General features: G+C 38.0%; 1 protein-coding gene across 1 annotated transcript in view; it reads right to left on the reverse strand.

Annotated features, from left to right (window-relative positions):
* LOC123504425 (protein zwilch homolog) overlaps nt 1-14,688 on the reverse strand; it is a 30,307-nt gene that overhangs the window by 576 nt on the left and 15,043 nt on the right. Inside the window, exons 11-14 of the mRNA XM_045254936.1 lie at nt 12,926-13,058; nt 10,451-10,632; nt 9,944-10,035; nt 7,819-7,934 (exon numbers count right to left, since the gene is read on the reverse strand). Coding sequence (XP_045110871.1) covers nt 7,819-7,934; nt 9,944-10,035; nt 10,451-10,632; nt 12,926-13,058 — 523 coding nt within the window. The remainder of the gene's footprint in view (nt 1-7,818; nt 7,935-9,943; nt 10,036-10,450; nt 10,633-12,925; nt 13,059-14,688) is intronic.

Raw genomic sequence — 14,688 nt, forward strand, 5'->3', positions numbered from 1 at the left:
ATGTCTTGAAAATTCCCTCTTAAATGAGGTCAAGTCATAGGAAGATGGAAATAAAGAGGAAGGTAAGGAGTTCCAGACTTTAACGAAGAGAGGTATGAATGATTAAGAGTACTGGTAAACTGTTGAATTCTGGACAGAATAGGGTGAGAGAACGAAGAAATTCTTGTGCAGCGAGTCCATAGGAGAAGGGAAGGCATAGTTAGCGAGATTTGCACCATTGAGGCAGTGAGAAACGTTCAAGACAGTCAGTCAGAGGAGAGGAATTAATGAGACAAAAAGGTTAAGATTCCACCCAATCTAATAAAACTGAGTGGAAATCACAATAACTGCGAAGAGTATAGATACTGTATTTCATGCATTTGTGTCGACACAATAACAACTTTCAGTCCTTTATAATCTCTTTACGCTAAAACTGATACCAGTCACCTTGTGTTTTTAGATACTCATAGTTTTACACACACACACACACACACACACACACACACACACACACACACACACACACACACACACACACACACACACACACACACACACACACACACACACACTGGCTGTCTCGTCAGAGACTGCAGCAGATCAAACAGTGAATTACACATACAGCGCGCAGACACCATGCCAACCACAGCTCGCAGAGAATAACTACAAAAGGAGTTGGAGACTGGCCTAGACGTATGTACATGGGGGGAGGGGGCCATAGGTTCTCCTGTCTCTAAATTAAATAAGTGTTGGATCATATACGGAAAGAATAACGTGAGTGATGGAACAGAGTAGTGCTGCCAGGCGTATGGCACAATCAAAACATAAGCCATCGTGTGAGAACCAACGATACATAGAAACCTCTGTTGGTCTAAGGAAACTAACAGATGATAATATGGACAAGGATTTTTCGGGATTTAGGGGCGAACGAGGTAATATGAAAAGGTTAATCAATGTAGAAAGGAAATTAAGGTATATGATGGTGATGTCCAGTCTATTGGACAAACAAGACCGACTGATAACGGAAACCACAGACCTGAAATTGAGATTAGCAGAATGTGAGATCAGTGCAATAAATCAGGGATTGAAAAAGGAGATTCAAGAAATAAAGAAACAAAATGATGTACTAAAAGCCACATGCCAAGATTACGAAAGCTCCTTAACCCCTTACGTACATTTTTTTTTTACCTTCACCCTGACCGACCATTTCTGGGTATTTTTCAACTTTCACAAAGGGTTTTTTTCAATTTTTTTTCTTTTTATTTATTTTTTTTTACGTAGGGAAGACGGCCAGCCAAGGGCAAAAAAAAAAAAAGTAAAAAAAGGCCCACTTTGGTGCTGGCTCTCTAAAAAGTGCAAAAAGTGCCAAAACCGTCAGCCAGAATTAGGGGAGCAAATGCCTCGATACCTCCCTCTTAAAAGAAGACAAGTTGTAGGAATTCGGAAATACAGATGCAGGAAGGGATTTCCAGAGTTGTAGATTGTAGATCATATTTTTCTGCATCTGAACTCGAAATCCACAACTCACTAAGTGCTCTGGTTCGGCCATGGCGGGCCGCCAAATTCTGAAAAATGAAGAAATAACCTCCCTGCGGGCCAACAGAAAACGGGGGTTTCACGTGTCAAACGCAAGTTTTGCGTAAAAGCAATGAAAAATTGTTGATTTGGATGTGTTGCACCACTCTAGAATGAGTGGTGTAACATAGGAAACATCATGACACCATGTGTATGTCTGCATCATGCAGCTATCATCTCCTACAACCACACACACACACACACACACACACACACACACACACACACACACACACACACACACACACAAAAAAAAAAAAAAAAAAAAACATGGCTCATTTCCGGTGCACACGAAATTTTGTGTGCGTATATATGTATGTGCATACTGGAGGTTTATATAGAAACAACAAAGGATGGGAGGACATAGGGAGGGGAGAGGAGGCTGGGAGAGGGAGGGACACGGTCAACCAAACCCTATGTGAATCACGTAGGGATGGGGGAGGGGGTGGGTGGACTGCTATATGTACGCAGCGTAGGCCACCAATACAATAGTGACTAGTCAGTCTTGATCTACAGAAAACACTCTTTCTAACAGTGCTAATGCCAGCTCGCTACCTCTTACCGCCAGTTTTTTTACAGCCCTTGCTATATATAGGCTGATCGGCATTACAGTTTCAAATATTACCGGCCTATATGTAGGCTCGTCGCACGTTAGGGGTTAAGGAGCTTGCAGGTTAAAGTGCAGGACGGGATTGTGGACAGGGCAGAAGGTGGATTGGGTGATAACAAACTGAAGAAACTACGAAATGAATGGAGCAGAGAAAAAAGTTAAATTTTCAGACGTTGTAAAGAAAAAAAATTCAGAACATGAAAGTCGCTGTAATTAAAGTAATTAAAGAGAAAGAAGAACTGGTGCAGGATGCAGTAGACAAGAAAAAAAGCTTCGTGATTTTTAGGATGAAGGTAAAGAAAAAGCCAAATAAATTCACGAGAGAATATGGAGAGAGAATTGGCCAAAACTGTTATCAAACAAGTACAAGACAGCACACAAGAATTAGACCAGGAGGTAGAGGAAGTGATCAGGCTAGGAAGATACAGTGAAGGGGGTAGGAGACCAATGAAAGTGAGAATGAGATCCCAAGTGGCTGTAGAGGAAATTATGGCTAGGAAAAGGAAGCTGGCCAATGATGTTGAACACAAGGATATATGGAAAAAAGAGATATGAACTTAGAGAAGGAAAAGGAGAAGGTGCTAAGAAGTGAAGCTAAGGAAAAAAAACGAGAAAAGGACAGAGATAGAGAAGAATTTTTATAGGAGGGTTCTGGATATGAGACAAAGAAGTGGTACCTAAGGAAGAAAGAGGAGGCAAGAAATTAAGAGTGACTTATACTAATATAGATGGGTTGTTATCAAACATATTGGAAGTTAGGGATTATTTGAAAGAGAAAAAGCCAGATGTAATGTGTATCGCTAAAACAAAACTGAGAGGAGAGATCCATGTTAATTTTAAAGAGGATGGCCTGGAGGAGGGATAGGAAGGATAAAGTGGGAGGAGTGCTAATAATGGTTCATGATAATATATGTGTGGAGGATGTGCAATATGGTGAGGTCAAAGTGGAAGTAATGGGAGTAACAATCAAAACAAGATTTGAAGAAGAGAAAAATTATAGTTACATATGTTCCACCAAAGACTAATACATGGGGAACAGAAGAACATAAAGATATGCAAAGAGAGGCGATAAAGTGCCTAGATAACATGATATGAAGAGATAGAAGAATACTTTTAGTGGAGACTTTAAATGTAAAAAAGTAAACTGGAGAGATGGAAGTAATGGATAAGGCTGGGCAGTGGAGTGAGAAAGTGTTACAGTTGACTATGGTTAATGCAATGGACCAGTGGGTGGAGTCAAACAAGGTACATGAGGAAGAACAATCATTGCTTGACCTAGTTTTCACAAAGAAACCAGAGCCCTCTCCAATCATACAATACCTTAGTCCAATGGGGAGAAGTGATCATGTGACATTAGAGATGCAAATTCAGGAGGAAGATGAGATAAGTTACAGAAAGGACTATAAAGGAGAGAGATTAAATTATGCAAGAGTGGATTTTGAAAAATTAAGGATCTATTTTGCTGATAGTGAGTGGAGAAATATCATGTACAGAAAGACAGTACAAGGGATTATATGACATATTCTTACAGAAATATAATGAAGGAGTAAAAAAGTTTGTATCTGTTTATAGAGTTCAGAAAAAAATACATGCTCGGTACAATGCTAGATGCATATAAGCAAAAAAGGCAAAAGATAAAGCATGGAAGAAATTCATAAAGCAGGGAAATGACTATAACAGACAGCAGTACAAAGATGCTAGAAATGAATATATTAGAGTAAGGAAAGAGGAAGAAAGAAACTTTGAGAAAGATGTAGTGAATAAAAGCAAAGATGAACCCAAACTTTTCTACAAGTTTATAAATGGCAAAACAAAGAATAAGGAAACAATTGAAAAAATAATTAAAGAAGGGAAGACATACTAAACAGAGAAGGAAATGTGTGAAATAATGAATGAGAGCTTCAAAACGGTATTCACTGCAAAAGATGATTTCACAGAACCTAATAAGACATGGGATTGCCAAGGATTGCAGGAGATCGCAGTGCACAAAGAGGATATTGTAAGATTATTGGATAAGTTGGAAGTCAGAAAAGCAATGGAGCCAGATGGTGTATCAGGCTGGGTGTTAGAAGAATGTAAAGAGCAACTACTGGATCCAATTTGAGAAATAATTACAAGTTCGATAAATGAAGGGAAAGTTCCACTAGAATGGAAGAGGGCCAATGTAATACTGATATTTAAAGGAAGAAAGGCAACTGAACCACTTAACTATAGACCAGTGTCACTTACAAGTGTCTTGGGGAAGTTATGTGAAATAATTATCAAAGAAAAGGAGCAAGTCATATCGAACAGACAATTTGGGTTCAGGACAGGGCGGTCATGTGTATCAAACTTATTAAGCTTCTACTTGAGAGTTACTGCAGGACTTTAAAACAGAGATGGATGGGTAGACACAGTATACCTGGATATTAAAAAAGGCTTTTAATTAAAGTCCCTCATGGAAGACTACTTTGGAAACTAGAGAACATAGGAGGACTGCAAGGAACTTTGGCTCAAATGGACAAGAGATTATTTGAAGAACAGGGAAATGAGAACTGTGATCAGAGATACATACTCATCTTGGGGTAAAGTAACTAGCGGAGTGCCACAAGGGTCAGTGTTAGCCCCCATTATGTTTCAGATTTATGTAAACGACATTCACATTGGGATACACAGTTATATAAATTTATTCGCTGATGATGCAAAGCTGGTAAGAGTTATCAAAACCAGAGAGGACTGTCTGCTGTTGCAGGAAGATATAAACAAGATCTATGAGTGGAGCAGGAAGTGGAAATTGGAGTTTAATGCCAAGAAATGTCACATAATGGAAGTAGGAAAGAGTAAGAGAAGACCAGTATGGAACTATTTGATGGGAGAGGAACAAATAATGAAGACTAAAGAGGAAAAAGATCTGGGAGTGATCATACAGGAAAATCTGAGCCCTGAAAACACATAAGCAAGATATTTGGACTATCATATAAAATGTTGACTAATATAAGAGTGGCATTTCATTACATGGATAAAGATATGATAAAAATCATAAGAAGCATGATATGCCCAAGGCTGGAATATGCAGCAGTGTTATGGTCTCTGAGCTCTAAAAAGGATACAAGAAAATTTGGAAGGATATAGAAGATTGCTACAAAGATGGTGCCAGAACTAAAGGACCTCACGTATGAACAACGACTGAAGGAAATGGGACTGCCAACCTTACAAGACGGAAGAGAATGTGGGGACCTAATAACAATGTGTAAGATAGTAAATGATATTGAAAAGATAGACAAAGAAGACCTGGTGCTGTTGACAGAAGATGGAAGGACAAGAGGACATGAAAAGAAGATCAAGATGAAGCAGTGTGTGAAGGATATTGGAAAATACAGTTTTCCACACAAAACGGTGGAAAAATGGAATGCATTAGATAATGAAGTTGTTACAGCACATAATGTACATAACTTTAAGAAAAAATTAGATAAATGAAGACAAGACACTATGAGCCCCGCTCGTACCCTGTACAGGCAACCCCGTTTAACAAAGGGGTTACGTTCCTAAAAAACACTTCGTTAAGCGAAACTTCGTTAAGTGAACGGATTATAACAAGTTTAACCCCTGATTTGAACTTCCATTGAGAGTAAGCAAAGCGAGAGTGCATCATAGTACAGTGAAAGGTTTAATGAAAGTAAAAATTATGAAGTTTAACATTTAGGCAGTTAAATTTAATTTAAGTCATTATAATGTACACTAATGTATGTATGTATGTATGTAGCTTTATAATGTTGATGATCTTAAATTTACGAAGGGAGGGAGAGTGAAACGGGAAAGACACTAACCGGCAACCTGTTGAATGTAAACAAAGGGCACATCATTGTATCACATACAAAACTTATGTACCACATTTCCACAAGGCTTTCCATTTTATCCATTGTAGTCACGAGTTCAGGTGGTTCTTTTAGCTTGCAAGGAAGATACAGTCTTACCAGCCTTCTTAATAGTCTGCTGACTTGAAAATAATAGAGACAGTAGATGGAGTCAAGATGGTGGCTAGCAATGCTATAATTTTCTCGCCTCTCGTGTCTGTGAATAATATCATAATATCCAATAATATTTCACACTGGTTAACTTGACTTGATGACATCATCATGTGCACCCACTTTGCTTCTGGTGGGAACCACACTGAGCTGGGATCCAAGAAACTTAACAATGAATGGAGCAACTCCCGGCCGCAAAATGGTATCTATAAACACATAGGGAGACATTGATGCCATGGTAATGAGATTGATATGCAGCTTGTCAGCAAAACCACTTCTCGAGGAGGTGTTACTGTCTCATATATACATTAATGGTCACAAAGCAATATTAACATTTTACGGACCTTACCACCAAGAAAGGATTGTTTTGTGATGCATAAAGTGAAATCTTGCATGGAACAAGGAAAACAAAGCAGATGAGGATCAAGGCATTTGTCCACTGCTGATTGACAATGGCCACTTCTTGTGAGCCTCTTTAGCTTGTGTGTTGCTTTCACAACAATATGTGTTTCTGCCCCTATATTGCCAGCCATAATGGATATCATACCTTTGTTTTCATATACGATCATACCAGGAGACCCCTTGGCACTGAGTGATAGTTGAGAGAGAGAGAGAGAGAGAGAGAGAGAGAGAGAGAGAGAGAGAGAGAGAGAGAGAGAGAGAGAGAGAGAGAGAGAGAGAGAGAGAGAGAGAGAGAGAGAGAGAGAGAGAGAGAGAGAGAGAGAGAGAGAGAGAGAGAGAGAGAGAGAGAGAGAGACAGACAGACAGACAGACAGACAGACAGACAGACAGACAGACAGACAGACAGACAGACAGACAGACAGACAGAAAGGGACAGACAGAGACAGAAAGAGACAGAGAGAGAGAATGTCTGAGGAAGCTTTTTTTTTAAGTAAGAGAAAAACTGGCCAAGGGCAACAAAGATTATCAAACAAAAAATGTCCACTGAGATGCCATTTCCCAAACAGGGTCAAGAGAGTTAACAAAAAGAAAAGGATAAATGTCTTTAAACCTTCCTCTTAAATGAGTTCCTAGGTAGATGGAAATACAGAAGCAGGCAGAGAGCAGAATTTATCAGAGAAAGGTATGGATGATTAAGAGTCCTGGTTAAAGTCTTACGTTGGAGAGGTGGACAGAACAACAGTTAGAGAAAGTCTTGTGCTGTGAGGCCATGAGAGAAGGAGAAGCATGCAATAAGCAAGATCAGAAGACAAGTTGGCATGAAAATAAAAGAAGATAGCAAGAGAGGCAACATTGTGATGGTGAGAAAGAGGCTGTAGACAGTGAAAGGAGAGGAGTTAATTAGTTGAAAAGCATGTGAGTTCAATTACACAAGGTGAGAGTGAATGAGTGAGTGATGGCAAGTGTAAATAGTGCGAATGAGTTGAACTGAAATTAATCATAAGTGAGTTTAACATTCAAGGTGTCCAGGGAGAAAATTCTTATCATATAGATAAATGTATTCTCAAAAAATATAAAAAAATAAAATAAATATATATAATATCTCAAAAAATGAAAAAAAAAAAAAAAAAAAAAAACTCAAAATAGGAACAAATTTCTCAGTGAACAGAATCTAATCATGAAAACTCCTGCCAAAAAGAAAATGACAAGAGTAATGGCACAAGTAGTTTGACAGACATTGAATTTTACCTTCTGTAGTCGAGGAGATACTGATGAAGGGTTTATGAGAGATGTGGCACACCAGTAGCTTGGAGTAAGTCTGCTCTTGGCTGTGAAAACTGATCTCCCATGTGTCCTCCATCATACTGCAACATGACACAAAGGTTTGCCAGGTTTATTTCCTTGTGTGACGCCTGAGCACAAAATTAGATAAACAAAAAGAACGTTCTTCCTACTCTAATATTATAAGTTATTGTGTCTGGATACATAGTTATTGCTTGTAAGACTGGCAATAAAATATGCTTCATGACAGAGCTTACTTTTCAAAATGACTAATGATGTATACTGTTATTTAAAAGGAATGTGACATAAATATCTGATGATAAAAGTTAGGTGGATGAGGAATGGAGAAAATTTCAAAGAGGCATTTAATGATAATGAAAGACTCATTAATGAAGACAAAAAAGAAAAACAAACATGGAAGAATAGAGGGTGATGTTGAAGGTTAAGAAACTGAAAACATGTATCAAAATATTCAAAGTAAATAAATGTGTAGAAATTCTTACTTCTATAGGAAATTAAATACAAAAGATTAACCTTTACATTTAAACACAACCATAGACAGTGGTCTATGACATAACACATTTTTATGTAGGTTACACATATGGACTCTAAAGTAGACATATTTCCAAGGAGTGCCCTACTCATCAAAATAACCTTGAAGTAGAGCATATTCAAATGGGTTACATGTAGTATGTATAAATGTCACCATCAGTCAGAGATCCACTGCTGAAAATTATATGTACACTCTACTCTAAGAGCCACAGCAAAATATTGATAACTAAGAACTAATTGCAAATTCATCTCATGTCCATACCAGCATGGGAAGGAAATCAGTTAAGCCTTTAAGTAAAATTCACTGCAGCTCCATAATAAGTCACTGTGATGAATTCAATGCTACAATGGCTAAGATCCAGTTCATTGCACATTCTGCTTCCTAAAATTAAATATGGAAAAAGACACTCAAAGTTAAAAACTTGAAGGAAGAAACTGAATGGAATTTAATTTCTTATGGATACACTAAATACTCTATCCTCCAGAAAAACCATACTAGCTTGGAACATAAATAAGAAGTTTGATTTAAATAGGGACCAAAACAATGAGATGCAGATACAGACAAATAAAGGCAATACTGCTATACCAATCTAAATTTCATTTTAAACAAACATATAAATCTGTAAGAGAGGAATAATTATTAATGAGTAGGCAACCCCTGCTTAACGAAGGTTCACACAACAAAATTTCGCTACTACCATCTGCTCGTTTGAAAGCACCAAACTCACTTTAATGAAATATCACAAGTTTGAAAGCACCAGCACGACAGGCTTTTGAATACACCAGCACCTCTGTGGACAAAACGCGCACCTAGTTCAAAACAATAACAGCGTCAGCAGCAGCTCGTCTTTCCTCACTCTACATGCCACCAAAACGCCCTGCAATGTCGGTTGCTAAGAAGACCAGGAAGTCTCTTACTCTCGAAGTGAAGCTGGATATTATTCACAGACACGAGAGACGAGATAACTAATAGCATTGCTTTCCACCATGGCTTGACTCCATCTACTGTCTACCATTTTCAAGTCAGCAGACTCTATTAAGAAGGCTGGTGAGACCATATCTTTCTTGCAAGCTAAAAGAACCACCTGAACTTGTGACTCTGCAATGGATAAAATGGAAAGCCTTGTGGAAATGTGGTACATAAGTTTTGTATGCGGTACAATGATGCGCCCTTTGTTTACATTCCACAGGTTGCCAGCTAGCGTATTTCCTGCTCCACTCTCCCTCCCTTCATAAATGCAAGATCATCAACATTATAAAGTTACTTACATACATATATACATTAGTGTACATTATAATGACTTAAATTAAACTACCTAAATGTTTAACTTCATAATTTTTACTTTCATTAAACCTTTCACTGTACTATGATGCACTCTTGCTTTGTTTACTCCCAATGGAAGCTCAGGTCAGTGGTCAAACTTGTTATAATTGGTTCGCTTAATGAAAATTCGCTTAACAAAGGGTTTTTTAGGAACGTAACCTCTTCGTTAAGCGGCGGTTGCCTGTATTTAGAAACTGTAAGACACCAAAAAAGCACCTGTCAAACTGCTGGTTGATAGAAAGAGCATCAAGTTTCAATGAGAAGGAATGTGCACCACTTAGTTCCTCGCCCTTCATCTGGTTCAGCACCTGTTGGGAGACACAATGTAAAAGGGATACATGTCAAGCTTCTGGAGACATGGAAAGAAAAAAGGGTACATGGATTCCGGTAAATCTTAACATACAAATAAAGTATAAGAACAATTCTACCTCATATATACAAACACCTTTATCTTCCTTTCCCCCATTAACATTAAATCATGAAAACAAAATCTATGCATTATATTTAGTTTAAATTTTCCCTCTGGTTTTCCTTTATGATCCATGATAGTAATGTCAGACCTGGACATGGAATCAGGAACAGTAATGGAGACTATTGTGCAAACGAGCTAACTGAAAAGGGCACAAATTAAGAACACAATAGGGTGAGACCATAGGAAAGTTTACAAGAAGTATGGTATGAGCACAAACAAGATCACACATCTATGGTGACCATGAATCTCACCTGGTTTGAGAAATGAGACATGGAGGCCCAAGGAAGGCTGAGATAAGTCCTCACTGCCACTACTGCCTGCAGGGCCACATGAAGTCGCTCCAGCTGATCCACCGCCAGCATCATGTTGTCACTGCTCACTGATCCGTCTCCAATGAACGACAACAGTTGCTCCCCTGTTACAAGTTCTCCAGCTGGTGAAGAAAATTGTATATTAATTCTTGTAACCATACCAATTTTTATCACATGGCTGATATATGATGTAAAATTGTTATTAATAATCTTTAATTCAATAGTATCTAGCCTATAACTATGCAGTGCATCTATAGATAGTGAGAAAACAAATTTTCTTTTATAAAGAATAAAGATAAATATCAAGAATATAAAAAACCCAAACTAAATGGTACTTAGATGATAAGATACTTCTTTCATTCTCCAATTTTCATTGTTGATTATTTATTGCTTGCTTTGATATTCCAAGAGCTGGAACAAAATGGATGTTGCACAGACAAGGAACAACAGTTGTTACAAAATCAACTGGATATCAATGGTTCAGCAATCTCAATTATCCATCATTCTGTTAACTGTCATAGACGTAATCCAGCACCACCAATTCCGCTGTATTAAAATATTATCTGTTCTTGAGATGCATTACCTTGTGAAAATTTTGGTGTGAGATGCATTATAAGTTTTTCAGTCAGACAATATGTGGTGCATTTAAATTCATACAGTAGTATACCCAGTCTATCCCAACCTTCTTGCATCTAACCAAAACATCTCTTTGCTTCTTCATCTTTCCCTCCTTTACTTTAAGCTATGGCACCACTGCCATCTCATTCATGTCTAAAGTAGTATTCTTACTCAAACCTCAGGTAAAACCTCCACCTTGGATAATTCAGGGTTTTTCCTCCTCCATAACCATTTGACTATTTCATGGTACCTTTAAAATTCTTTGTACAAGTGGCTTTAACCCCTTCCTTACCGCAGTCACCCCCCGATGTAAACAAAGCGTTCCCCTCCTATACCGCAGGCCCCTGCCTGTGTGCGCACGTGCCTCACGGCCAGATCTACACATTATATTTCTTTCTAACTCAGTGTTATGTACTTTTTTCTAAACATATTTTTGTCATTTTATTAATAAAAGAAAACGTAAACATAATCATAAATTGTGCACTAATCATAAATTCAGCACCACACACTCTGCACCTGGTGAGGGTGGCCCTGAGGCAGTCATAACTAGGCTGCTCCCCCTCACTTGCCGAGAGGGTTTCAACACTGCTGTCACTATCACTCTCTCCTATTTCTTTTCAGGATCATAGTCTGAATCATATTCATCTGGAGAGTCTTCCAGTATATCCTCACTATCTGTCTCATAATTATGATAATCCTCATCGCTGCTACACGAAGCAGACGCCATTATCTCTAATTAGGGTAGAGGCAATAGAACAGTTTCACCACGGCCGATACTAGAGAACTGATGTTCTTGGGGGGACTGTGGGAATAATATATGTCAAAGAATAGTGATTGGCTTTATAGTTTATGCATGAAAAATTAACTCCGATATTGATTGGCTAGTGGGCTAGTGGGGGGGATGGTTTTGTTACGCTGGGGTGGCTAAAAATAATGCCTCCAGTGTTTGTTTGTTTATAGTGAACCACGTGGAGCATGAAAAAGGCAAAATCCGCACTCAGGCCACGGTTATACACGGAAATGTATTTGTGTGGTACGCACGTACCACGGCGGCATCTTGCGGTACCACGAGGTCGCTTTTGCGCGTGGTACGCACGTACCACAAAACAGTCTTGCGGTATGGAAGGGGTTAACACTCAAAAGGCTTATAAACTTGATGGGGGCCATTCTACTGTTCTTCAAAACTGTGCTTCCATGCTTGCACCTTGCCTAGTCAAACTCCAGCTCTGTCTATTAACATCAACCTTTCTTTCTTGCTAGAAGTTTGCCTACATTCAGCCTGTTTCTGAAAAGGGTGAAAGGGTGGCCACTCTAATCCCTCAAATTTCTGTATTATTACCTTAATTTTCTGCCTCTCTAAAGTTTTTTTAATCTATCCTTTTAACTTTACATGCACATCTAACTTGCCTGTGTTACTTAGGGGTTTCCCTTTTAACTTCCATGTTTACTGTCTTTCATCATAGGCCCAAGAGTCATATACCATCCTTACTTGCATAGCTTTTTTTTTTGTTTTACCTACAGTTGCATGCCTGCATATAGCTGAACCAAGACACTTTAATTCTTATATCATGACAAATCCTCTAAGGAATATAATCATGTGACAATGCCCCTAAACTAAAAATTCCATTAAATACCATACAAGAAAGGGGAAAAAAAAGGAAAATACACAATTTCTACTATAGAAAATAAATAAATAAATAAATAAATAACACCATGCACAATGATGCAAATTGAAAGTAACAATACAAAACTGAAAAATAAACCTGGAGTTGGAGAGACAAGGCAGGAAACCCTTACCCTGGAAGATGTGGATGTAGTCCCTCTTGATCTTTTCATAGCCTATCTCAATAAGCATGAGTAAGGGTGTGTGGTTTAAAAGTTGCGGCACACTCCCATGTCCCCTTATCAAATTACGCAAGAAAGACCCAACCTGAAAGGCAAAATTTTGATGTTAACATTAAATAGTAAAACAAATATGCAGCCAACATTACCATATATGACCAAACAAACAGCCACCAATTGTTTTGTACAAAATAGTCTGATTCATTATAGAAGTGCATGAAGATCAACAGGTTATATTTATACTCCTTTCTAAAGCTTACACTGCCAGTAATGGCAATGAGTTATACTGTATGGTTTACTATTAGTCTCCAATGGGTACTGAACATTTTTCTTTTCCTTTTTTTTTTTTTCAATATATAGGAAGGGCACCAGGAAGAGCAATAATGAAAAAAAATAAATAAATAAATAAAATAAAAATAAAAAAAATAAAACCCTACTGAGGTGCAGAGCCCATTACATAGACAAAAGCATCAGCCAAAGCCCGAGGATAAGTACATTAAAGAGATGGACAGAAAAGGGGGTGAGAAAATTAATAAAGTTTTGTGAAGTAAAGCCAAGGAAAGGCAAGAGGCATGCAGTCAGCAAGATCATAAGAGCATTTGGCATGAAAATGGTGGCAGAAGATAGCAAAAGATACAACACTGCAGTGATGAGAAAAGGCTGAAGACAAAGTAGAAAAGTTTTTCTTTTTCTCTGTAAGGTGGGAAAACCAACCCAAGGCAACAACAAAAGTAAATAAGAAATTAAATAGAAAGGCACACCAAGGTCCCTGAACAAAAGAATTAGCAAAAAAAAATAAATAAATAAAAAAAAAAAAAAAAAAAAAAGATAAATGTCTTGAAACTTCCCTCTTAAATGAGTTCAGGTCATAGGAAGGTGGAAATACAGAAACAGACATGTAGTTCTAGAGTTTACCAGAGAAAGGGATGAATGAGTGTACTCATTAACTAGGTGGACAGAATAAGGATGAGAGAAAGAAGGTCTTGTGCAGTGAGACCATGAGAAGATAATAGGCATGCAATTATCAAGAGAAGAGCAATTGGTATGAAAACAACAGTAGAAGATAGTAAGAAATGCAACACTGGATGATGAGAAAGAGGCAGAAAATAATTAGTCAGAAAAGAGGAATTGATGAGATGAAAACTTTGGATTCCATCCTATCTAGCAGAGCAGTACGAGTGGTATCCCACCATAGATATAATGTGTACTCCATACATGGGCAGATAAGGCCCTTGTAAAGTTAGTAGTTGTGGGGTCTTGGGGTGAGAAATACTGACTGAGATGACTCAGAAAGCCTAACTTCAAAGAAGGTGTTTTGGATGGAAAAGATAAGTGAAGATTCTAGTTTACATTACAAGGAAAAGGACAAACTGAGGACATTTGAGTTACATTGAAGAAGATGCGGTATATATCTGCAAGGTTGTGTTGAGTTGATAGATGGAGGAATTGAGTTTTAGAGGCATTGACCACTACTAAGTTTGCTATGCCACAATCAGAAATTTTAGAGAGATCAGAAATCAGGCATTATGTGGCATCCCAGCATGATCTGTTGACTTCCTGAAGGGTTGGACATCTCTGAAAAGTGTATAGGAATGGATAGCACAAGAAGTCTGGTTTACAAGATTAATGATGAATAATAAGAATAGAGTGGGTGACAGGACAGAACGCTAAGGAACACCATTGTTAATAGATTTAAGAGAAGAGCAGTGGCTGTTTAC

Source organism: Portunus trituberculatus, chromosome 16 (genome assembly GCF_017591435.1).
Source record: "Portunus trituberculatus isolate SZX2019 chromosome 16, ASM1759143v1, whole genome shotgun sequence".
NCBI classification, from domain to species: domain Eukaryota; kingdom Metazoa; phylum Arthropoda; class Malacostraca; order Decapoda; family Portunidae; genus Portunus; species Portunus trituberculatus.